The 25,324-nt window shown below is 39.7% G+C and overlaps 2 protein-coding genes across 3 annotated transcripts in view; both read left to right on the top strand.

Moving 5' to 3' along the window:
- LOC307005661 (ribonuclease inhibitor-like) overlaps positions 1 to 23,635 on the top strand; it is a gene marked incomplete at both ends in the record, with an annotated part of 23,969 nt that extends 334 nt beyond the window's left edge. The window contains 3 exons of the mRNA XM_079626031.1: positions 1 to 42; positions 2,453 to 2,626; positions 23,458 to 23,635. The exon at positions 1 to 42 is cut by the window's left edge and continues 132 nt beyond it. Of these exons, the coding sequence (XP_079482157.1) occupies positions 1 to 42; positions 2,453 to 2,626; positions 23,458 to 23,635 (394 nt within the window). The remainder of the gene's footprint in view (positions 43 to 2,452; positions 2,627 to 23,457) is intronic.
- The window catches only part of LOC307005392 (NLR family CARD domain-containing protein 3-like), a 232,388-nt gene that overhangs the window by 78,688 nt on the left and 128,376 nt on the right, over positions 1 to 25,324 (top strand). The gene's annotated exons all lie outside the window — the stretch shown is intronic.

Raw genomic sequence — 25,324 nt, 5'->3', positions numbered from 1 at the left:
TGCTGGACTGGAGAATCCTCTCTGTAAACTGGAGACACTGAAGTAAGATCATACGTGACTCTCACATGAAACTGTCTCTGTGATTCATAAAGTATAATCAAATTTGAATAAAATGCAGGGAAATTACTTTTATTTCATTAATTACAAGCAAAGCTATTAAAACAACATGATCAAATTAATTTCATGTCTGTTCATATGATGTAAGAGGATTAATATTTGTAAAGCGTTTGCTGTATTTCTCCTGCGCTGTGAGTTCATGTGTTTGATCTGTGAATGACTAAACACATGAGCTCCTCATTAAGGTGATTCTGCAGAACTGAGAGTCACACTGAAAAACACACTTTGACATCGTGATATTCATTTAACACCCTTTACTTCAAACACACTCAACCTCAGCACAGTCAGGATTAACAGTCCATTCATATTAATGTTAGGAGGAAACTGGAAACTGTAGAGATTTTCCTCCAGTGTAAAGTCTACATCATGTCAATGTCACAGATTATGAGATGCAGAAGCACTCTAGGACATCGCTGACACGTCAGTGTCTGTGTTATTAATGAGACTGCGTGTTCTTTAGGGATGGGTACCGAAACCCAGTATTAAACGGGCCGGTGCAGAATTATGAAAGACCACTGGATCGATAAGCGTTGGCGTTACCGGTTCTGCTGCCGGTCCTGGAGAAATTAAGAAAGTACTCGTGCTATTTATTATTGCTATAAACACATTATCTTGCCATTTTTTGCTCCATTAATGTGAATCAAACAACAAAAGGCAAAGAGAAAATCAGTCGCTGCTCTTGCATTAATACATTTGGCTTTATACGCTTTAATCTATCTATGATAAACTATGCAGTGTTATTTTACATTTGATTACTTTATTAGATGTGTTTTTAGGTCGTATTACTCGCCTGAACAGTAATGTCAGTAGACATCACTGAAATTAAAGCACTGTGTATATAATCTTTGGTTTATTGAACGCTTCTTTTGTTTGATCATGTGTTTGTACTTTGTTTTTCGTGTCCTGTGTCTTCTGTATATAAACACAACACAGCCTTCTGCATAACAGAGATGTTTTACTTGTTTTGTTAAAGCATTGCCTTTTCTTTTGCTATAGATATTTATTTTACATTTTAAAATATAAAACAATATTTTGACACACACACACACACACACACACAAACACACACACACACACAGCCCTGCCTCACTCTGAGTCTCTGCTGGAAGAACACACACACAAACACACACACAAACACAAACACAAACACACGCACACAGCCCTGCCTCACTCCACGTCTCTGCTGGAAGAACACACACACACACACTCCAGACTGCAGCCCTGCCTCACTCCACATCTCTGCTGGAAGAACACACACACACACACACACACATACACATACACACTCAGACTGCAGCCCTACCTCACTCCACATCTCTGCTGGAAGAACACACACACACACACACACACACACACACACTCAGACTGCAGCCCTGCCTTACTCCACGTCTCTGCTGGAAGAACACACACACACACACACTCAGACTGCAGCCCTGCCTCACTCCACGTCTCTGCTGGAAGAACACGCCCTGCCTCACTCCACGTCTCTACTGGAAGAACACACACACACTCTCTCAGACTGCAGCCCTGCCTCACTCCACGTCTCTGCTGGAAGAACACACACACACACACACACACGCACGTCTCTGCTGGAAGAACACACACACACACACACACGTCTCTGCTGGAAGAACACACACACACACACTCCAGACTGCAGCCCTACCTCACTCCACGTCTCTGCTGGAAGAACACACACACACACACACACACACAGCCCTGCCTCACTCCACGTCTCTGCTGGTTGAACACACACACACACACATGTCTCTGCTGGAAGAACACACACACACACACACTCCAGACTGCAGCCCTGCCTCACTCCACGTCTCTGCTGGAAGAACACACACACACACACACACACACACTCCAGACTGCAGCCCTGCCTCACTCCACGTCCCTGCTGGTTGAACACACACACACACAGACAGCCCTGCCTCACTCCACGTCTCTGCTGGTTGAACACACACACACACATGTCTCTGCTGGAAGAACACACACACACACTCCAGACTGCAGCCCTGCCTCACTCCACGTCTCTGCTGGAAGAACACACACACACACACTCCAGACTGCAGCCCAACCTCACTCCACGTCTCTGCTGGAAGAACACACACACTCACACACACACACACACACACACACACACACACACACACACACACACACACACACACACACATATATTGAATCCCCTAATCATAACTGATGTCATTTAACAACTTGAACTAATGAATATTTGTATATATTTCATATTGACAGCATTATGTTATTTATTTTTTAAGTGTCATGTTTATCTCTGGATATAGGCTATGTGTGTCATTGTTCTCTACAGGTTGGAGGATTGTGGTGTGACAGATGAAGGTTTTGCTGCTCTGGCTTCAGCTCTGAGATCAAACCCCTCACACCTGAGAGAACTGCATCTGTCTGAGAATAAACTAGGAGACTCAGGAGTGAAGCTGCTCTCTGGTGTACTGGAGAATCCTCTCTGTAAACTGGAGACACTGTGGTAAGATCATCTCTACCATAAAGACTCGGAGTGATTAAGGATTAATATGTAGATAGTGTGTACAATATATCTTCGGCGTAAGCCCCATCCGGTGGTTCAGCGGCAGATCCTGCTTGAGCCATATTCCTCACAATGTGTGTGTGCGGCTGAACAGAGGGAAGTGGTGTGTGTGTGTGTGTGTGTCACCTGAACCAGGGCCGTCACCATATCAGATTTATCACTACATGATTATCATGGCCAAAATAACACACAATAACAATATATCACCATATCTGTGGAAATATTGAAAAATTACCGTAAATGCCCGAATATAAGACGACCCTGAATATAAGACGACCCCGACCCTTACTTTTGGGGAAAAAATTTTTTTTTCCACAGAAAATAATTTTATTTGAAAATTGCACTGATAATTCACTCTCCCTCTTCCAGCACGCGCGGGCATCTCTCTCTCTCTCTCTCTCTCTCTCTCTCTCTCTCTCTCTCTCTCTCTCTCTCTCTGAGAGGTTTGGGCGTCTGAGGTTCCCACGCGGAGAGGGTGGCTTATTGGGCTTTTTCTGTCTAATTTTATACTTTACTCTTTTTTTCGGTTTCTAAAATAACACAAAATAAAGTTTGTGTGAGGTACTTGTGGAGTTTTGTTTGGGATCAGGATGGCGTCCCTGTTCGTAGGGGCTGCGCCACCTGTTTCCCTTCGTCACGGCGTCAGGTGTGTTCCTGTGACCGGTGTGACTGTGGAGGATGTGCTAATGGCTGTTGGAGATGAGATCGGGCACGAGAATATTGCATCGGCTTCTCGCATGAACAAAGCTGTGGTCGTTTTTGTGAAGGAAGAGGTTCAAGTTAGCCGCCTGATAACGAATGGAATTGTGGTAAGTGGAGAGTATGTTGTTGTTTCACCGCTGGTTGCGCCAACTACTAAAGTAACCGTATCTAACGTGCCTCCATTTATTCTAAATGATGAAATTGAGCGAGGGCTTTCACGTTATGGAAAATTTGCTAGCGCGATAAAAACGCTTCCACTCGGCTATAAAAATGAAGCGTTAAAACATGTAATGTCTTTCAGAAGACAGGTGTTTATGTTTTTGAGTGAACCAAATTTAGACGTGTCTTTTAGAGTGATGTATGAAGGAAAGGCATATATGATTTATGCTAACACGGGAAGCATGAAATGCTTTGAGTGTGGGGATGTTGGTCACAAGAGACTAGCATGCCCACATAAAGCTGGGAGTAGTGGGACTAGTGTGGCGAGCGCTGGGCCGAGTGCTGCGGTGATGGCGAAGGCCTCAGAGGATGCGCTGCCTCCCGTTGTTGTTGTGGAGGAGCGGGACGCGCAAGTTGTTGAACCAGCTGAAAGCGTTATTGATAACGGTCAAAATGAGAAAGTGGTTGCTGAAACAGTATCAAGTGAAAATTGTGAAATGAACGATGATGTGAGTGAACAGATTTATGGTGAAGTGGCAAGTGCTAATGTTGATATATCAAGGGATGAAGAAAGTTGTGATACAGAGATGAAAGATGATGATACGCTTTCTGAGATTTCTGATATGGGTTCACAGATAGTGGGAGAAGTGTACACTTTACAAGAGATACATGATTTCCTAGATTCGACATTTGGTAAGACTGTTGATGTGACAGTTTTTTTCCCGGACACTGATAAATTCATTGCGACAGTGTTGTCGTTGCAGAGAACGGTTAGCTATGAGGTTCTGGATAAGAAGAAACGATTTCGATTAAAGAAGATGGTAACAAAACTGCGAAAAGATAAATTTGTTTCTCAAAGACATCAAGATGAATAAATCTCACGTGGTGACTTTTATACTTTGCTGTCTTTTTCTGTCTCTCTCTACTCTATTTTTCTCTTCCTACATGGATAATTTGAGGGTGGGCTCTCTAAATATTAATGGGGGAAGAGACAGGGGTAAATTAGCAGTGGTTTCAGAATTTCTTAAAATTAAAAAGGTTAATGTTTCTTTTTTACAAGAAACGCATACGAATAAGGATAATGAAATTGAATGGGGTATGTGGTGGGAAGGCAAGTTTGTTTTGAGCCATGGGACATTTAATAGTGCGGGAGTGGCTATTTTATTTTCTGCAAACATGAATGTTAACATTTTAAATGTTGATCAGATTGTTGAAGGTAGATTATTGCTTATAGAAACTGAGTATGAGGGAAATATGTTTGTGTTTGTTAATGTCTATGCCCCCAATAGCGGTCCTGAGTGACAAGATATTTTTTTGAAATTAAGAAATGCCATTCAGAAGTATGATGATAGTGTGTGTCTTGTGATTGGAGGGGACTGGAATTGCACAACAGATTTTACAGTGGACCGAAATGGGGAAGAGCCTCATAGTCAATCAAGTAGCACTCTGATAAAAGTTATGCATGAATTTCAATTAACAGATGTTTGGAGAACAAGAAATATCGGTGTGAAACAGTATACATGGTTGAAAGTGTGTGACAATAGATTTTGGGGTGCAAGATTGGATAGGTTTTATATTAAAGAAATGTGGAATAATAGAGTAATTGATGCTTGTATTTTTCCAAACGGGTTTTCAGACCACCATATGATCACTTTGGTTTTAAATATAAAGAAGACATTAAGATCTAATTATTACTGGCATTTAAATGTTAAATTATTACATGATTCTTTTTTCTGTGAGTTTTAAAGTGTTTTGGAGTGAATGGAAGTTGAAGAAGCTTTTGTTTGAGAATCTTTGTCAATGGTGGGATGTGGGAAAGGCGAATATAAGATTATTTTGTCAGAATTATGCTTTTCATACATCAACTACGGTCAAAACAACAGTAAAAACTCTACAAAAGGACATTGAGTTGTTGTAAAAAAATATTGTAACTAATAATGAAGGTGTACATTGTGATGCGTTGAAAAAGAAAAAACAAGAACTGAATTCTTTTCTACAAGAGCAGGCCAAAGGAGCTTTGATAAGGGCAAGATTTTGCACTATTAAAGATATGGATGCTCCAAGTGCTTTCTTTTTTAATCTTGAAAAAAAGTGTGTTAATCAAAAACAGATGTGTCGTCATCGTCGTCAGGATGGATCAGTAACATCAAATCCAGTTGAAATGAGAAAGTTGTCAAGAGATTTTTATAAACAATTATAAAGTGCTGAGAGCTGTGATGCTGAAAGTGTTGAAGATTTGCTTGAGGAGTTACCTCAGCTTGAGGATGAACAGAAAAAAGCACTGGACAATTTAATCACTTTCAAAGAACTTACAGAAGCAATGCGCCAGTTGCATATTGGCCGTTCTCCTGGGATTGATGGACTACCTATAGACTTTTATCAACAGTTTTGGGAAATAATTGGACAAGATTTTTATGAAGTGTTGCTGGACTGCATTCGAAGCGAAACTCTTCCCATAAGTTGCCGTAGAGCAGTCTTGTCGCTGCTTCCAAAGAAAAGGGACTTGGGGCTTCTTAAAAACTGGAGACCAGTATCTCTATTATGTTCGGATTACAAAATATTTTCCAAATGTTTATCAAATAGACTTAAACACTGTTTAGACTTGTTGGTTCATAATGATCAAACGTACTGTATAGCTGAAAGATCTATAATGGATAATCTTTTTTTATTACGGGATATAATTCATATTAATCAGTTTTATCATGTTGATCTTGGAGTTCTCTCACTAGATCAAGAAAAAGCTTTTGATCGGGTTGATCATCAGTATCTGTTTAATGTGTTAAAGTATTTTGGGTTTGGTGACAGATTTATATCCTATATTCGGTTGTTGTATTGTAATGTTTCTGTTATGGTGAAAGCCGGTGGTGGATTAAGTGAACCAATATCTGTGTCGAGAGGCATTAGACAAGGATGTCCACTTTCCGGGCAATTATACAGCTTGGTCATTGAACCTTTGTTGTGCAGACTGAGGAGGAATCTTGAAGGGGTTGTAATTCCTAATTCAAACGATGATTTTAAATAATTTTTATCTGCGTATGCAGATGACATTAGTGTTTTTATCACAAGTCAGAAGGATATTACAACCTTAAACCAAACTATAGGAATATATGAAAAAGCCTCTTCTGCTAGAGTTAATTGGTCTAAAAGTGAAGGGTTTATAATTGGTAGGTGGGAAGGTACTGGGTTTCCTCAACTCCCGGGTGGGTTACGGTGTCTGATAAATTGTCGAAATGGAAATGGCTATTGCCACAATTGTCCTATAGGGGGAGAGCTCTGGTTGTCAATAATCTCGCTGTGTCAATGTTGTGGCATAGGACTATAACTATGGAGCCTCCCGAGGAACTTGTTTCTATGATACAACGGACATTTATTAATTTTTTCTGGAGTGGACAGCAGCTGCCCTTTACATACCAGTTCAAGAGGGCGGTCAAGGCTTGGTGGATGTGCGGAGTCGGATCCGGGCCTTTAGGATTCAAGCTGTGCAGAGACTTCTCTACAAAACTGATGTGGTATGGGCCAAAACTGCAAGTGCATTTTTGAAGCGGACAGGAGGACTTGGATTTGATAGACACCTGTTTTTAATGAAACTCGAGGAAGTAAGCCTGTCAGAGCTTCCACCCTTTTATAAGTCTATGCTCCAGACATGGAGAACTGTTTTCAGAGTGGAGCGAGATATGGGTGACCAAGGACATTGGACTCCAGAGGAACCGTTGTTTTTCAACCCAATGGTCCAGACTAGACAGTTGTCCTCCGTGAGCGTGAGGAGATGGCGTCCAGAAACTTGGACATCTTCTAGATGAGAAGGGTTGGAAATCCATTGAGGCACTTCAAGAGATGACGGGGTTAAAGTCTCTGCGTCTTGTTTCAAAATTGAAAGAAGAAATATGTAATGCACTACCAAGCAGCTGCAGGACTGGGATAGGACTGAGGCAAACACAGGACATGAGAACTGGTCAAGATTTTCCAGAAATTAAAATTTCACCTCTCATAAATGAAGAAGGTGAAGGTGAAGTTGCAGACTCGATTTTATCTTTCAAGACCCCCCAGCTAGACCATTTTTAAAAAGTGTCTAAGAAAGCAATATACTTCACCACAGTTAAAGTCACACATCAAGATTCATTGAAGAGGCAAAAAGCTTCTAGATGGCCAGAACTGTTACAACCAGACTTTCTCGTGCGGGACATGTGGCGGACCCTGTATAAACCCCCTGTAGAGAAGCGTACTGCTGATCTGCAGTGGCGGATTATTCACGGGGCCATAGCTACGGACCGACATGTGGCACACCTGAATCCGGCAGTAGTAGGGGAATGTAGGTTTTGTGGGGAGGAGGAGGATCTAGAACAGTTGTTTTTAAGGTGTAACAGATTACAAGACCTTTTTGTTTTGCTTAAGACTTGGTTTAGAAGCTTTAATGAGGATTTTTCCGATAAAGTGTTTATTGGGGGAATGAAATATAGTTTTTCAATGAGGAGGAAAATATGTTTATTAAATTATTTGATGGAAACAGCCAAACTTGCAATTTGGAAAACAAGAAAGAACAAAGGTCTACAACTTGCTACAATAGATCCTGAAATGATGTTTACACGGTTGGTAGAGGGAAGGCTGAAAATCGAATTTGCTTATTACAGACTTACAAATAATGTGGTTTTCTTTTGTGATGTATGGTGTGTTGATGAGGTACTATGTATAGTACAAAATGATCAGCTCATTGTGAATTTTTAATTATAAAGTATTTATTTAAAAAAAATTATTTTCTTAATAACTGCCAGTAATGTAATGTGATGTAAAGTTCATAGAATAAAGTGCTTGTTAAACCTTCTCTCTCTCTCTCTCTCTCTCTCTCTCTCTCTCTCTCTCTCTCTCTCTCTCTCTCTCTCTCTCTCTCTCTCTCTCTCTCTCTCTCTCTCTGCGTGTTGCATGTTGGGAGTGTGGGTGAGGAGGACTGAGTGCGTTTCTGAGAGTGACTGAAAGAACTTTTCTCTTAGGCCTATATGTTTCCTTTCCTTTTCGTGTTTTTTCTTTTTCCTTTCCCGTCGGTTTTTCTTTTGTTTAGTTTAAGTTAAAATAAGGATACGTTTCAAGCGTGTGCCCGTGGAATTTTAGACGCCAGGATGGCGTCAATTCCTGGGCAAACGCCACCCAATCTATCACTCCGAAATGGGTGCAGGTGTGCACCAGAACCCGGCGTGACAATAGAGGATCTGCTCGTAGTTGTAGGGGAGCAAGTAGGTTTTGAAAATATAGTTTCAGCTTCACGGATGAACAAAGCGGTTGTTGTTTTTTTGAGATCTGAAACGCTGATTAATCAGTTGACTGTGAGCGGAATATGGGTTAAGGAAACGTTTGTTCCGGTTACCCCACTATCCGCTCCAGCAACAAAGATCACGATTTCGAATGTCCCACCTTTTATTAGTAATGATATCATTACGAAAGAGTTGCTAAGATTCGGAAAAATAGCAAGCCCAGTGAGAATGATTCCTTTAGGCTGTAAAAACATCGCGCTTAAACATGTCATTTTTTTTCGCCGCCAAGTTTTTATGTTCTTGACTTCGCCTGAGCGCACATTGGAGGTTTCGTTCCGAGTTAAACAGGGAGAGAACTCGTATATGATTTACGCAAGTACTGAAAACCTGAAGTGCTTTGAATGCGGTGACCTAGGACACAAACGCTTCACATGCCCACATAAAGACGATCAGCGGCCGTCTACTTCGCGTGGAGATGATAACAATGCAAACCAATATCAACAGAATAAAGAACGGAGAACTGAGACACAGGAGAAAGCAGCCTCAGAAGTGGTGAGTGATGTTAATTTACATGCTGGAGGTAGTGAGCAGCTGGTTTGCGTTGCTGAGACTGTGACTGATGTAACTGATGTAACTGATGAGAGTGAAACTCAGGGAGGAGATGAAGGAATGCTTAAAGAAACACAAGCAGGAGTTTCTGAAGAAAACATGACTGAGGAGTTAGATGAAATGTCCCAATGTACTGATGCTAGTTTGAGAAATGAAGAGCAGTGGTCTGACGCATCTGATATTGCAAGAGTGGCTGAAAAAGATATATATACTCTTGAACAGATCAACTCTTTTTTAGATGAAACAAAAGGAAAAGCAGGTGTAGAAGTCAGTGATTTTTTTCCGGATCTTGAAAAGTTTGTAGCTTCTGTTACATGGGCAAGGAAAACAAATAGCCTTGAAGAGCTCTCACAGCAGAAGAGGTTTCGGTTAAAAAAGCACATAACTGGTATTAGACAAGGAAAACAAATAGGGAAAGAACGTATGACGAGGGGAAAGGCAAAAGAAAAACGCAATAATACTGATGAATGCTAATTCTTTTATTTTCTGTACTTTTTTTTCCCTTCTCTCCCTCTTTCTCATGGATGTCTTGCGGGTGGGATCTCTAAATATTAATGGGATGAGAGATAGGAGAAAGAGTAGACTACTTTCAGAGATTACACATTTGAAAGATATAGGGGTGGTTTTGTTACAAGAGACTCACAGTGATCAAAGCAATGAGGCTGATTGGGGCCTATGGTGGGAGGGAGAGACAGTCCTTAGTCATGGGTCCAGTTTGAGTGCTGGAGTGGCAGTCATTTTCTCCCCTATGGTTAAAGTTAAAATCTTGTCAAAAAATGAAGTTGATCCAGGGAGATTGCTGATTGTGAGAGCAGAAATCAACAATCTTATTTTTCTTTTTGTGAATATCTATGCTCCAAACATAGGTGTGGAGAGAATACGTTTGTTCACTAAATTAGAAGATTTTTTAAGACAACATGATGAAGGAGATCTCATTATCTTAGGGGGGGATTTCAATTGTACTTTGGATTTTACACAGGATAGGAATGGTGAAGAACCTCATATACAGAGTGCTTTGTGCTTAAGCAATGTGATTAAAAATCTAAATCTATCTGATGTATGGAGAGAGCATAATTTGTATACACGTCAGTATACATGGGTGAAGATTAGAAATGAGATAGTTTCTGCTGCACGGTTGGATAGACTCTATACGTCATGTAATATGAGGAATAGAGTTATAAATTCAAATATTTTTCCCACATCAATGTCTGACCACAAATTCGTTACTATTGAGTGTACTTTATTAAAAAGAACGCATAAAAGTCATTATTGGCATTTTAATGCAAAATTATTAGAAGATCTTTTTTTTTTGGAAAATTTCAAGTCTTTTTGGGAGTCTTGGAAGAGTGAAAAGAATTATTATGAAGACTGTATTCAATGGTGGGAAATAGGGAAGGTACAAATAAAGAACTTTTGTCAACAATATTTATCACATTCTTCGGTCTGTATAAAAAAATCTTTGGAATGTCTGGAAAAGGAAATTATTGGTATTGAGCAGTGTATGATTGCAAATGACACTGTAAACTTTAAAGATCTGTGGACTGAAAAGACTAACATGTTGAGCTCAATTTTAAATGAAAGAGTGAAGGGAGCTCTTGTAAGGAGTCGTTTTTCAGCAGTAACGGATATGGATGCTCCTACTTCTTTCTTTTTTAATCTGGAGCGAAAAAAAGGACAAGAGAAAGTGATGTATTGTTTAAAAGACTGTAATGGTCGAGACACTTCTGATAAAATGGAGATGCGCAAAATGGCTGTGGATTTCTATTCAAGTTTATACACCTCTGAAAAATCAGATGAACAATGTAGAAATGAATTGCTTCATGACCTTCCGGTTTTAACTCCAGAGCACAGACTTTTTATGGAGACTGAACTTACCTATGAAGAAGTCACGGCTGCTGTTATGGGACTCTCTGTAGGTCGTGCACCTGGATTAGATGGACTAACTGGCGAATTTTATAAGGCTTTCTGGACTGTTCTTGGACATGATTACTTTGAAGTCCTGCAAAAAAGTGTCACCGAAAGAATCCTTCCTAAGAGCTTTCAGCGTGCTGTGCTAACACTACTCCCTAAGAAGGGGGATCTAACACTCTTAAAGAACTGGAGACCTGTGGCTGTGTTGTGTTCGGACTATAAAATCATTTCCAAATGTTTGGCCACCAGATTAAATAATGTTTTGCATGAAATCATTCATAAAGATCAATCTTACTGCATAAAGGATAGGTCTATTGTAGATAATCTACATTTAGTGAGAGATGTGTATGACTATGCTTTTGATGATAAGATTGAAATGGGTTTTTTATCATTGGACCAAGAGAAGGCTTTCGATCGGGTGGATCACACTTTTCTTTTTGATGCTCTAAAAGCCTTTGGGTTTGGTGATCATTTTATTTCGATGATACGTTTATTGTACTCTGAAGCCACATGCATGATAAAAATGGCTGGTGGCCTAAGTACTGCTGTGAAAGTTCAGAGGGGAATTAGACAGGGCTGTCCTCTTTCGGGCCAACTTTACAGTATAACTATTGAGCCGTTGCTATGTAAATTAAGGAAAGACCTAGTAGGTCTGCATGTTAACTCTCTAAAATCCCAGGAATCTGTCAAATTATCTGCATATGCGGATGACATAACGGTTTTAATCAGAGGAGAAAGAGATGTTGATGTGGTAAAGCATGCTCTAGAGTGTTATGGAAAGGCATCATCCGCCAAAGTTAACTGGTGTAAAAGCGATGCTGTGTGGTGTGGCCAAGTCGAAAAGAGTCCATCACTTCCTGGTGGTTTACAATGGGGAAGGGCAGGTTTCAAATATCTGGGAGTTTTTTTGGGGACACCTGAGTACAGAAAACAAAATTGGGAGGGCCTGTTGGAGAAAGTACGTGCGCGGTTGTCTCATTGGAAATGGTTGCTGCCCCAGCTGTCCTATAGGGGACGGGTGCTGATATGTAATAACCTCATAGCATCTTCCCTTTGGCATCGAATGATGATCCTTGAACCTCCAGAAGACCTTGTGAGACAAATTCAGAGATGTCTGGTGGATTTTTTCTGGTCAGGTCAACATTGGCTAAAAGCTCCAGTGCTATTTCTGCCCAGACAGGAAGGAGGACAAGGCCTAGTGGACATCAGATCCCGGGTAAAGACCTTCAGACTTCAAGTGGCTCAGAGACTTCTCTATGGGAAGGATGTGAGCTGGACTGGGATAGCGTGTACTCTATTGAGGAAAGCAGGGAACATGCAATTAGATCGTCACCTGTTCCTGATGGACATAAGCAAGTTGGATCTTGGAGGATTAACAGTGTTTTATAGATCAATTTTAAAAGCATGGACACTTGTCAAGATTTCCCGAGAGTCAAATAATGCCCAAAGTTTGTGGCAGAGAGAAGAACCGCTGCTTTTTAACTCTGCATTGAATCTGGACATTTTCAAAAACAGTTCATTCAGGAAAAATCTATGGGCTGCAAAAATCACAAAAATTGGACACTTAATACCTGAAGGTGAATGGATATCAGCTGAGAGTTTTGCTGGAAAATTGGGATTAAGATCAGTTCGAGTGGCAACACAAATTTTGACTCAGATAGCTGAGTTTTTGCCACAGAATTATAAACTTTCCTTAGAAACTTATAATGGAGAGCTGAATATATGTGATTTCCCAGAATTAAACATTGCAGCTGAGACTGAAAACTGGGAAGAAACTGAGGGTGGACTACTATCTTTTAAGACACCTCAGTTAGGAGCTTTCAGCAATGCAGGAAAAAAGTCGCTGTACACATTGTGTGTGAAGATACTGCATCTTCAAGCTCTTACAAACGTAAAAGAGTCCAAATGGCAAGAGGTGTTTGGATTAGGTGTTTCCCCCAAGGGCAGCTGGAGGACCCTGTACAAACCTCCCACTGAAAAACGAACTGGAGATCTTCAGTGGAGGATAGTGCATGGTATAATAGCTACGAACAGACACAGAGCACGTCTTGATCCACAGGTGAGGGAGGGATGCCCTTTCTGTGGGATTTCAGAAACTGTTTTTCATTTATTTTTAGATTGTACTAGATTACAACAGTTGTTTCCAACAATAGATGGGTGGTGTCAGACCCTGGGAGAAGTTTTCTCACCTATGTATTTTATATTTGGACCTAAGTATAAAAAGAGTAAAAAGGAGTCCCATGTTTTAATGAATTTTTTACTTGGACAAGTTAAAATGGCTATTTGGGTGTCACGTAAAGAAAAACTGAGTGGTAATGAGTCCTGTGATGTTGAATCAGTCCTAAAGGGCTTAATAAGGTCACGAATAAAAATTGAGTACACTTATTATAAATTGGTGAATGATCTTGAAACTTTTAAATATAAATGGGGTGTGAACCATTGTATTTGTGATGTTGATTACGATGGAAATTTAGTTTTGTTTTAAATGTCTTTTTTTTTATTCTATTTTTTTTTTATTTTTTTTTTTTTTTTTTTTTTTTTTATTAGTATTATTATTTGGATTCTATTACTATTATTTATTTTATGTTAATGTGATGTATTGAAATGTGAGATTGTTTTGTATTCATTGTATTTATGATTGGAGAAAAAAAAAAAAAAAAAAAAGATATATATATTTTTTTTAGAATAAAAAAAATCTCTCTCTCTCTCTCATGGAGTGGGTGTGCGTGAGTGGATGCGTGTGAGAGCGTTTTCTAATTGTGGTATATATTGTTTTTTTTCCTTTCTTTCTTTATCTTTCTATATATTTTTTTGTCTTTTTCTTTCCTTTTCCTTTTCTTTTCTTTTTCTTTATTTTTTGGGTAAGTTTAAGATTGGTTCCCGTGTGGGCTTTTCGGCGTCCGCATAGCGCGGTTTCCCTCCGGAATGGCTTTAGGTGTGTACCGGAGCCGACCGCTTCGATTGAGGACGTGTTGATCGTAGTTGGTGATCAGGTTGGTCACGAAAACATAAATTCAGCCTCGCACATGAATAAAGCTGTTGTTGTTTTTTTGAAGACAGAACAACTTGTTAATCAAATAATTGAAAATGGCCTTTGGGTGAAGGGGATGTTTGTGCCGGCAACTCCGTTGTATGCACCGGCTACAAAAGTTATAGTTTCAAACGTACCTCCGTTTATTAAAAATGAAGCGATCGTCAAAGAGTTGTCTCGTTTTGGGAAACTAGTTAGTCCAGTTAAGATGGTACCTTTAGGATGTAAAAACCCAGCTTTAAAACATGTACTATCATTCAGACGACAAGTTCATATGCTTTTAAATTCTCAGGAAAAAACTCTAGATGTGTCGTTTAGAGTAAATGATGGAGATAGTTCCTATGTGTTATATGCAAGCACTGAAACCTTACGATGCTTTGAGTGTGGTGATATCGGCCACAAAAGATTCTCGTGTCCGCATAAAAAGAGACCAGAGGAGACTCGGGTTGAGAATGAAGCTACAATGGAGAGTCAGGTTGATCCGAGTCAAGCTACAATGGAGAGTCAGGTTGATCCGAGTCAAGCTACAATGGAGAGTCGGGGTGACCAAAATCGGGAACCAGAGAAAGTTTCAGAGGACCATGTGAATACAGGTGAAGAAAATGAGGTGAGTGCAAATTCTAGTAGATTTGCTGGTGTTTTGCAAGAAGAGCAGCCTTGTTGTAGCAGCGATATAGCCTTTAAGGTGGCGACTGTTGAAGATGTGGTTTCTGGAGAGATATCAATGAGTCAGGATGACGGATTAAATTATGAGGATTGTTGTTCTGATATATCTGATTGTCCGAAAGTAGGAGATGATTTGTATACAGTGGAACAGATTAATGAGTTTCTGGATGAAACAAAAGGGAAAAAGGTAGATGTTGCTGAGTATTTCCCGGATGCTGATAAGTTTGTTGCTTCAGTTGTGTCGGCGCGGAAAACGTACAATTTTTCTGTGTTATCACAACAGAAACGTTTTCGTTTGAAAAAACATAGCTACGGTAAGGCAAAGGAAAAGAGTGGGAAAGGAAATAGAGGGAAGTTTTAAATAAACGTAATGGCTGTTTCTCTGTCTCCCTTGTTTACTTTTCTTTTCTGTTTTTCCCTTCTTTTCTGTCTCATGAAGCCTTTGCGAGTAGCGTCTTTAAACGTAAATGGCCTTAGAGATAGAAGAAAACAAGCTTTGCTTTTAGAATGCCTAAAACTTAAAAATATGGGAGTGACTTTCCTTCAAGAGACCCATAGCGATAAAAATAATGAAGTAGAATGGGGCCTATGGTGGGAAGGAAAATATATTCTTAGTCATGGCTCTAATGTAAGTTCGGGTGTAGCTATATGTTTTAGTCCAAGCTGTAAATTTAACATTTTATCTGAACACGAGATAGAGCCAGGTCGTTTACTGGCTGTAAAAGCTAAAGTAAATTTTCACAATGTAATCTTTGTGAATATTTATGCAAATAATAAAGGATCTGAGAGAAGTGTTCTCTTGAAGAAAATAGCAGAGTTTTTAAATACATTAAAACAAAATGATATTGTGATTATGGGAGGCGATTTTAATTGTACTTTAGATTTTAATATGGATAGAAATAATGAGGAAACGCACCATCAGTCTTCATCTGTTTTGGCAAATATTATTAAGAAGTTCGAGTTAAATGATATATGGAGAACTGAAAACCCTTCTTTAAAACAGTATACTTGGGTAAAGGTTTCAGAAGGAACGGTTCATGCTGCAAGATTAGATAGGTTTTATATTTCAAATAACTCAAGGAATAGAGTCTGTAATGCTAATATTATCCCTAATATTATTTCAGATCATAAAATGATTACAATAGATTGTGTATTGTCAAAACAACATAAAGTGGGTTTATACTGGCATTTCAACAAGAAGCTGTTACAAGATGTTGTTTTTTGTGCAAATTTTAAGTTGTTTTGGCAGACATGGCAGATGCAAAAAAATGATTTTAGAGATATTATACAGTGGTGGGAAGTTGGAAAAACCCAAGTTAAAGTTTTTTGCCAACAATATACTTGTTATTCCTCAAAAATAATGGAAAATACAATTAAAAAACTCGAAAATGAGATTCTTGAAATTGAAAATAAAATGTTGGAAAGACATGAAAATCAATTACAAAATGTTATATATGAAAAAAAACTGCAGTTAGAAAACATTTTACATGGGAAAGTAAAAGGAGCTCTTATTAGAGCTCGGTTTTCTCATATTAAAGATATTGACGGACCAACATCGTTCTTTTTTAATTTAGAGCGAAAAGTGTGTCAAGAGAAGCAAATGTTGTGTTTAAGGAATGATAGTGGCGATTTATTTTATGACCCATCTGAAATGAGCAATTTCGTAGTAGATTTTTATTCTAAACTGTATGATATGGAAATGACAGATTTGGATAGTAAAACTGAACTTTTTGATTTAATCCCAAAACTTACACCAGAGCATAAAGAAGATTTAGATTGTATTTTAAGCTTTCAAGAAGTAACCAAAGCTGTGCAAGAATTATCGATTGGAAAATCCCCTGGATTAGATGGTCTTCCCTCTGAATTCTTTAAACAGTTTTAGGGAATCATTGGGAAAGATTACTATGAAGTGATTTTATGTTCAATGAAAACTGGACTTCTACCTACTAGTTGCAGAAGAGCAATTCTTTCTCTGCTACCAAAAAAAGGTGATCTTACTTTGCTTAAAAATTGGAGGCCTGTAGCCTTATTGACAACAGATTATAAGATTTTCTCTAAGAGTATCTCTAATAGATTGAATGAATATATGGGTGTATTAATTCATCCGGATCAATCATATTTTATTAAAAACAGGTGCATTAGAGATAATTTATTTCTTATAAGAGATGTCATTGACTACTCAATGTCAAACAATATTGATTTAGGAATACTATCCCTAGATCAAGAAAAGGCTTTCGACAGAGTGGATGACTCTTATCTGATAGATGTTTTAAGTGAATATGGTTTTGGGAATGTTTTTATTTCATGGATTAGGTTACTTTATGGAAAAGCAGAATGTATGGTAAAAGTGCCTGGAGGGTTAAGCATGCCTATTAAAGTTCGAAGGGGAATTAGGCAGGGTTGCCCACTTTCCGGTCAGCTCTACAGTTTAGTAATTGAACCACTATTGTGTAAAATAAGAATTTCACTAAAGGGTTTGCACATCGAAGGTTCTTTCAATAAATCCATGAAACTTTCTGCATATGCTGATGACCTCACTGTGATAATTAAGGATAAAGAAGATATACAAAGTGTATTAAGTTGTATTCAGTGCTATGAAAAGGCTTCTTCATCTAAAATAAATTGGGGGAAAAGCGAAGCACTATGGTGCGGAACCACAAGTTCTATACCTGTATTGCCTGGAAATGTTGAATGGAGTAGAGATGGTTTTAAATTTTTAGGGGTTTTCTTAGGTTCAGATGTGTATAAAATGAAAAACTGGGATGGAATAATAGAAAAGATGTGTGTACGTTTGTCCAAATGGAAATGGATACTTCCTCGATTATCGTATAGAGGAAGAGTCTTGATAGTAAATAACCTAATTGCATCATCACTGTGGCATAAAATGGCCGTTGTGGACCCTCCTTTAAATCTCGTCAAAGATATTCAAAGACAATTGGTTAATTTTTTTTGGTCTGGGCAGCACTGGCTGAGAGCGGCTGTCCTGTATCTACCAATCTGCGAAGGAGGACAAGGACTTATTGACATTGAATGCAGAGTCGCTGCTTTTAGATTACAGGCTGCTCAAAGACTTTTGTATAGAAGGCACATCAGCTGGACAGATGTAGCCTGTGGACTGTTGAGAAAAGGAGGACAGATGGGTCTTGATCGACACCTCTTTTTAATGGACCTTGATGGAGTGGACTTAACTGGTCTAACACCGTTTTATAAGACAATGCTTAGAGTTTGGAACGTATTTTCAAACTCTCGAGAACAAGGGCCTGTCAATGGTTTCTGGGGGAAAGAAGAACCTGTAATTCATAACCCTGTGCTGTCTGTAAAAAGTTTGAATTCTGTTTCAGTGAGAAATGCACTTGTAAGAGCAGGTCTCACTAAGGTGTCATGTTTTTTGTATAAGGATGGGTGGTTAGCCCCAGAAAATATTGCACTAAAGATCGATGTGAAATCATTGCAGTTTTCTGAAAAACTTTTAACTGAGATTGTAACTGCTGTACCCTCTGATTTTAAATGTGCTCTGGAAAAAGAAGTATCTGATCAAAATGATGATGACAATGTTAAATATTTTCCAGAATTGGAAGTAAAAGTTGGTGTAGTCTCATGGCAGGAGGAGGAGGGAAAACTGCTCACTTTCAGTACTCCAGAACTAAAATCCTTGCGTGAGGTGGGCAAGAAATCCATGTATCATGTCTGCGTTAAAGTAATGCGGTTTCAAGATTTGAAACACGTACGTGAGTCAAAATGGCAAGAGATATTTGGCACAGATCTCTCACCCAAACGCAGCTGGAGAACTTTATATAAGATTCCTACTGATAAAAGAACTGGCGATTTACTGTGGAGGATCGTACATGGAATAGTAACAACTAATAAACATAAAGCTCACTTAGATTCCAGCGCTACTGATATGTGCCCTTTTTGTTCAGAAATTGAATCTATTTTTCATTTGTTTTTAGAGTGTAATAGATTAGAGCCGCTTTTTCAGATGTTAAAAGAGTGGTGTGATATGTTGGGTCATGTTTTTAGTCAAGAAAGTTTTATTTATGGTCCAAAGTATCGATATAAAACAAGGAATGTTGATGTCTTTGAGAATTATTTGTATGGACAAGCTAAATTAAGTATATGGTTGACTAGAAAAGCTAAGATTGTGGGAACAGGTTCCACCAATATTGTTTTAACATACAAAGGTTTGATCTCTGCTCGTTTAACGGTTGAATTTGCCTACTATGAACTTGTTGGAAAATTGGTTACTTTTGAGGAAGTCTGGTGTTTAAATGGAATCTTATGCAAGATAAATGATGGTTGTTTAGAAAAGATGTTATAATTTTATTATAATTTTTTTTTTTATTGATTTTTTATTTATTTATTTATTTATTTATTTTTTGGTTTCGTTTTTATTAATCATTTTTATATATATATATATATATATATATATTTTTTTTTTTTTTTTTTTGTGAGTGTATAATTGTGGAATTGTGAAAATCTACTTTTAACTGTATAATTAAAGGTTTTTGTAAAGTCAAAGTAAAGTCTCTCTCTCCCTCCCTCCCTCCCTCCCTCCCTCCCTCCCTCCCTCCCTCTCTCTCTCTCCCTCCCTCCCTCCCTCCCTCTCTCTCTCTCTCTCTCTCTCTCTCTCTCTCTCTCTCTGCGTCTCGCGCAGCAGAGAGGAGCAGCGTTTTAATTCAGTTAAACACAGATATTATGTTGCTTCTCTAATTTTACATGCAAGTATAGCCGAAATCACAGCACAGATATTGTTTTTATCTTATGTGTATTTGATTTCATCAGACAACGGCTCGATTATCAGGATTTTTGTGCAGATTAACATCTTGGAAGGGAAAGCTGGTTTTGTCTTAATGGGTCGCGTTTCAGTCACTATTTCATATTAATTCATTCTTTCTCCCTTTCCCCCGTGATTTTGTCTATATCGCGTATATAAGACGACCGCCCATTTTTCAGCCTATTTTTAGGACAAAAACCTCGTCTTATATTCGGGTATATACGGTATAATAATACAATCAGTCAAATTCATCTTTGTTTATTTTGTGTTATTTTTGAAAAAGAAGAATCACTCCATCACATACAAAAGGAACAATTGCACCTAATGCGACCGGTTTGAAATAATGGTAACACTTTATCACAAGTATACAGTAACACAGCGCTTATAAATCATTGTCAAACTATTAGTTTATAGTTAATGAATAGTATAGTACAGTGGTCTTCACTATTTGTTTCATGAGAGCCGCACTGATAGGACAAAGTCAGTAGGAGAGACATTTTTACCGCAAAGTATAAAAAGTACACTTAGGGCCCTATTTTAACGATCTGAAACGCAAGTGTCAAAGCGCAAGTAACTTTGTGGGCGGATCCCGGCGCTGTTGCTATTTTCCCGGCGGGATAAATGGCTCTTGCACCTGGCGCAAATCTAAAATGTGTTGGTCTGAAGTAGCTTCATTATTCATAGGTGTGGTTTGGGCGTAACATGAAATAAACCAATCAGAGCGTCCTCTCACATTCCCTTTAAGAGCCGGCGCGCTTGTTCCACGGCGGATCGCTATTATAACGGCGGGTTTGCCAGGGGCACGCCATGAGCGGTTCACAGCCGAGGAGACCGACGTTCTCGTCAGGGCCGTAAAACACAGAGAAGTGACATTGGGGATGATGGGAGAAACACACCCAAATTAGCTTCGGTTACACAGGCGTATAATTTGGGTAAAAAAATATATATTTTCCACATCTTCACGGACACAACAATGATTTCCCTCGTGTGTTAATATTTTTCCTTGTAATAATGTATGATTTGCAAAAATGAAAACTGCTGCGTCTGTTTATATTAGAGAATCAAAGTGGATGCGCGCCCTTAAAATACCATATCACTAACGCGCGGCGCCGTTGTCTTTAGACTGTTTTTTTCCTGGTCAATGGCGCAATTGCTTTCTAAAACTGGAAAATAGCACCAGGGAACTTTTGCGCCGGAACACACTCCTCTTTGCGCTGAACCGCCCCCGCGAGCGCAAGTTCATTCCCTAATTTACCGACGTGCGTCTGTGGAGGGAAGAGTCCGCTGTGCGCGGGTACAAAATAGGAATGATACATGCGTCGGTGTCAATTGCGCTGGGTGCAAGATAGGGCCCCATATCTGCTTATCAATCTGTCACCCCTGAACATACAATATGCAATGCAATCAATACAAAAGGGTGGAAAAAACATTCTTTATGATTTACCAATCAAATTTGTAACTGAAACAAGATGATTTCCCTTAATGACAGAAAAAGCAGGATTTCCAGAATATATTCATCGCAGAATGACCCTAAGTTATTTTTCCTAGATCAGCACATCATGTATAACCATCAAGAGCACATGCAGCGTTACGAGCTGGAAAGACCGACATAACTGGCAACTCCGCAGAGACTGGATATGTTTATGCACAACTTTAGTTTCAATCGGACTGAATTCATTCCTATTGATGAATCTGAATGTATTGTAGTTTACATGAGCGCTAAACATCGTGATGATGTGATGATCGGGTTGATGTGGCGTTTATAAGCCAAAAGATTCAGATCGGTGTAGATTTTTTTGACATGCGCACACTGCACAAATATACAAGGTTTCCGCTGTTGTCGCTTAATAACCATTCTCCTACATTGGTTCTTTATTTGGTTTAAATAGCAGACTTAATATTTATCCAATTCTGGTCATAATTTGGAGACTATGAACATATTAACCGCTGTGCCGTGCTGTTTGTATGTATCGCGCAGTAAAAATGGCCAAAAGCAGTCGTGTGTGGACGAGAGTCTGAAACCAGCACTGGTGAGCCGTTGTCCTGCTCCACTTCACAGACGCAGTGAAAGGAGAATTATAGAACGACAGAACACTCGTTTATGCGACACTTTATTCATCAGGAGAACAGCTCGTTCAGCGCATCATCGCCGTCCTTTCAGTTTTGGTTCTCAGTCCATCAAGTGTTCACATGTTCTCTCGATAAACCAGCCTTTCAATCCGGCCGAAGTTATGTGTAATAGAGCCGACACTTTGAGTTGTTAATGGGTTATGTTATAGCCCTACTTGTTTTAAATGTGTTTATGAAATATCTGTAGTGACTGCATGATCATATCATGTCATTGAAATACACACACACACACAGAAACTCACACACACACACACACACACACACACACACACACAGAAATCCACACACACACACACAGAGAAACTCGCACACACACACACACACACACACAGAAATCCACACACACACACACACACAGAGAGAAACTCGCACACACACACAGAAACACATACACACAGAAACTCACACACACACACACACACACACACACACACACACACACAGAAATCCACACACACACACAGAAACTCACACACACACACACACACAGAAATCCTCACACACACACACACACACACACACAGAAACTCGCACACACACACAGAAACACATACACACAGAAATCCACAGAAACACACACACACACACAGAAACTCACACACACACACAGAAACACACACACACACACACAGAGAAGCACGCACACACAGACACACTCACACAGAAGCACGCACACACACACACACACAGAAACACACACACATACACACAAACACATACACACAGAAACACACAGACACACAGACACACACACACAGACACACACACACACACACACACACAGAAACTCGCACACACACACAAACACATACACACAGAAACACACACACACAGAAACACACAAACACATACACACAGATACACACACACAGAGACACGCACACAAACACATACACACAGAAACACATACACACAGAAACACACACACACACAGAAACACACAAACGCATACACACAGAAACACACACACAGAGACACACACACACACAGACACACACACACACACAGAAACTCGCGCACACACACACAGAAACACACACAGAAGCGCACACAGACACACACACACAGAAGCACACACACACACACTAGTGATATGGCCAGCTGAAGCTGAGTCTGGTTAGTACGTGGATGGGAGACTCCTGGGAAATCCCATTGATTGTAGCCCAGTGTAGTGACGGGGAAATCCAGGTTGCTGCTAGTAGAGGTGTTAGTGAGGCACACACACACACACACACACACACAGAGGTGTTAGTGAGGCCAGCAGGGGGCGCTCACCCTCTGGTCTGTGTGGGTCCTAACGCTGAGTGTAGTGACGGGACACTATACTGACAAAGAGCGCCGTCCTTCGGATGAGACGTTAAACCGAGGTCCTGACTCTCTGTGCTCATTAAAAATCCCAGGATGTCTTTCGAAAGAGTCGGGGTGATTAACAACTTGAACTAATGAATATTTGTATATATTTCATATTGACAGCTTTATATTATTATTTTTAAGTGTCATGTTTATCTCTGGATATAGGCTTAATGTGTGTCATTGTTCTCTACAGGTGGAGAAGGTGTGGTGTGACAGAAGAAGGTTGTGCTGCTCTGGCTTCAGCTCTGAGATCAAACCCCTCACACCTGAGAGAACTGGTTCTGTCTATGAATAAACTAGGAGACTCAGGAGTGAAGCTGCTAAAGGATCTGCAGGATGATCCACATTATAAACTGCAGATACTAATGTAAGAATAGTTTTTAACGATTTTCATCATCATATTTTCATTTAAAGGTCAAATGGCTGATTTACTCACTAGAAATATAAGTAAATAGTACCAGGTTCAGTAACACTGTGTGTGTGTGTGTGTGTGTGTGTGTGTGTGTGTGTGTGTGTGTGTGTGTGTGTGTGTGTGTGTGTGTGTGTGTGTGTGTGTGTGTGTGTGTGTGTGTGTGTGTGTGTGTGTGTGTGTGTGTGTGTGAGTGAGTGAGTGAGTGAGTGAGTGAGTGAGTGAGTGAGTGAGTGAGTGAGTGAGTGAGTGAGTGAGTGAGTGAGTGAGTGAGTGAGTGAGTGAGTGAGTGTGTGAGTCAAGTCACCTTTATTTATAAAGCGCTTTTTACAATACAGATTGTATCAAAGCAGCTTCACAGTGATTACATGAAAATAATACAAAAAACAATTTCATCATCGTCCACCTTTAAGGCAGATCTATAATATTGTCGAATATTAAATGTCCCCAACTAAGCAAGCCAGAAGGTAAGGCAACAGCGGCAAGGAACCAAAACTCCATCAGGGACAGAAGGGAGAAAAAAACCTTGGGAGAACCCAGGCTCAGTCGGGGGCCAGTTCTCCTCTAGCCAATGAGTGAACAGTGTATGAAGTTCAGAATGAATCAGAGTATTTGTCCAGTTCCTGTTGGTTGAAGTCGGAGTGGAGAGGAGGAGAGACTGGTTGACACTTCAGGTCAGCGGCGTCGTCGTGTCCTGGCGCTGGTCCTTCATCAGATCTGGATACGGCCTGGTTCCGGTGGACAGCGGTAAACCTCGGGATAGACAGAGAGACTAATATTAGCGTAGACGCCATCCTTCTTATGATGTAACGAGTACATCAGGATTTACGGGAAGTGTTCGCGGTCCCGGCTGTTCTAAACTATGCAGCCTAATTATAGAAGTCTATAATGTGTTATGTGTATGCTAGGCCGAAGAGATGTGTTTTTAGTCTAGATTTGAACTGACAGAGTGTGTCTGCTTCCCGGACAATGTTAGGAAGACTGTTCCAGAGTTTTGGTGCTAAATAGGAAAAGGATCTACCGCCAGCAGTCGATTTTGATATTCTAGGTATTATTAACTGGCCGGAATTTTGAGATCGCAGTAGACGTGAAGGACAATAATGCGTTAAGAGCTCGCTCAAGTACTGCGGAGCTAAACCATTTAGTGCTTTGTAAGTGATCAGCAATATTTTAAAATTTATACGATGTTTAATAGGCAGCCAATGCAGTGTTGACAGAACAGGGCTAATATGGTCATACTTCCTGGTTCTGGTAAGAACTCGAGCTGCTGCGTTTTGAACTAGCTGTAGTTTGTTTGTTAAGCGTGCAGGGCAACCACCCAGTAGAGCATTACAATAATCTAGCCTTGAGGTCATAAACGCATGAACTAATTGTTCCGCATTATTCATTGAGAGCATATGACGTAATTTAGATATATTTTTAAGATGGAAGAAAGCGGTTTTACAGATACTAGACACATGATTTTCAAATGAAAGATTGGTATCAAAGAGCACACCCAGGTTCCTAACCGACGACGAAGACTTAACAGAGCAGCCATCAAGTGTTAGACAGTACTCTAGTATGATTTAAACCATGCTAGTGCAATTCCACTAATGCCAACATAATGTTCGAGTCTATTTAAAAGGATGTTGTGGTCAATGGTGTCAAATGC

This window comes from Phoxinus phoxinus, assembly GCF_949152265.1.
Source record: "Phoxinus phoxinus genome assembly, chromosome: 10".
Lineage (NCBI taxonomy): Eukaryota > Metazoa > Chordata > Actinopteri > Cypriniformes > Leuciscidae > Phoxinus > Phoxinus phoxinus.
This window is presented reverse-complemented; position numbering and strand designations above follow the sequence as displayed.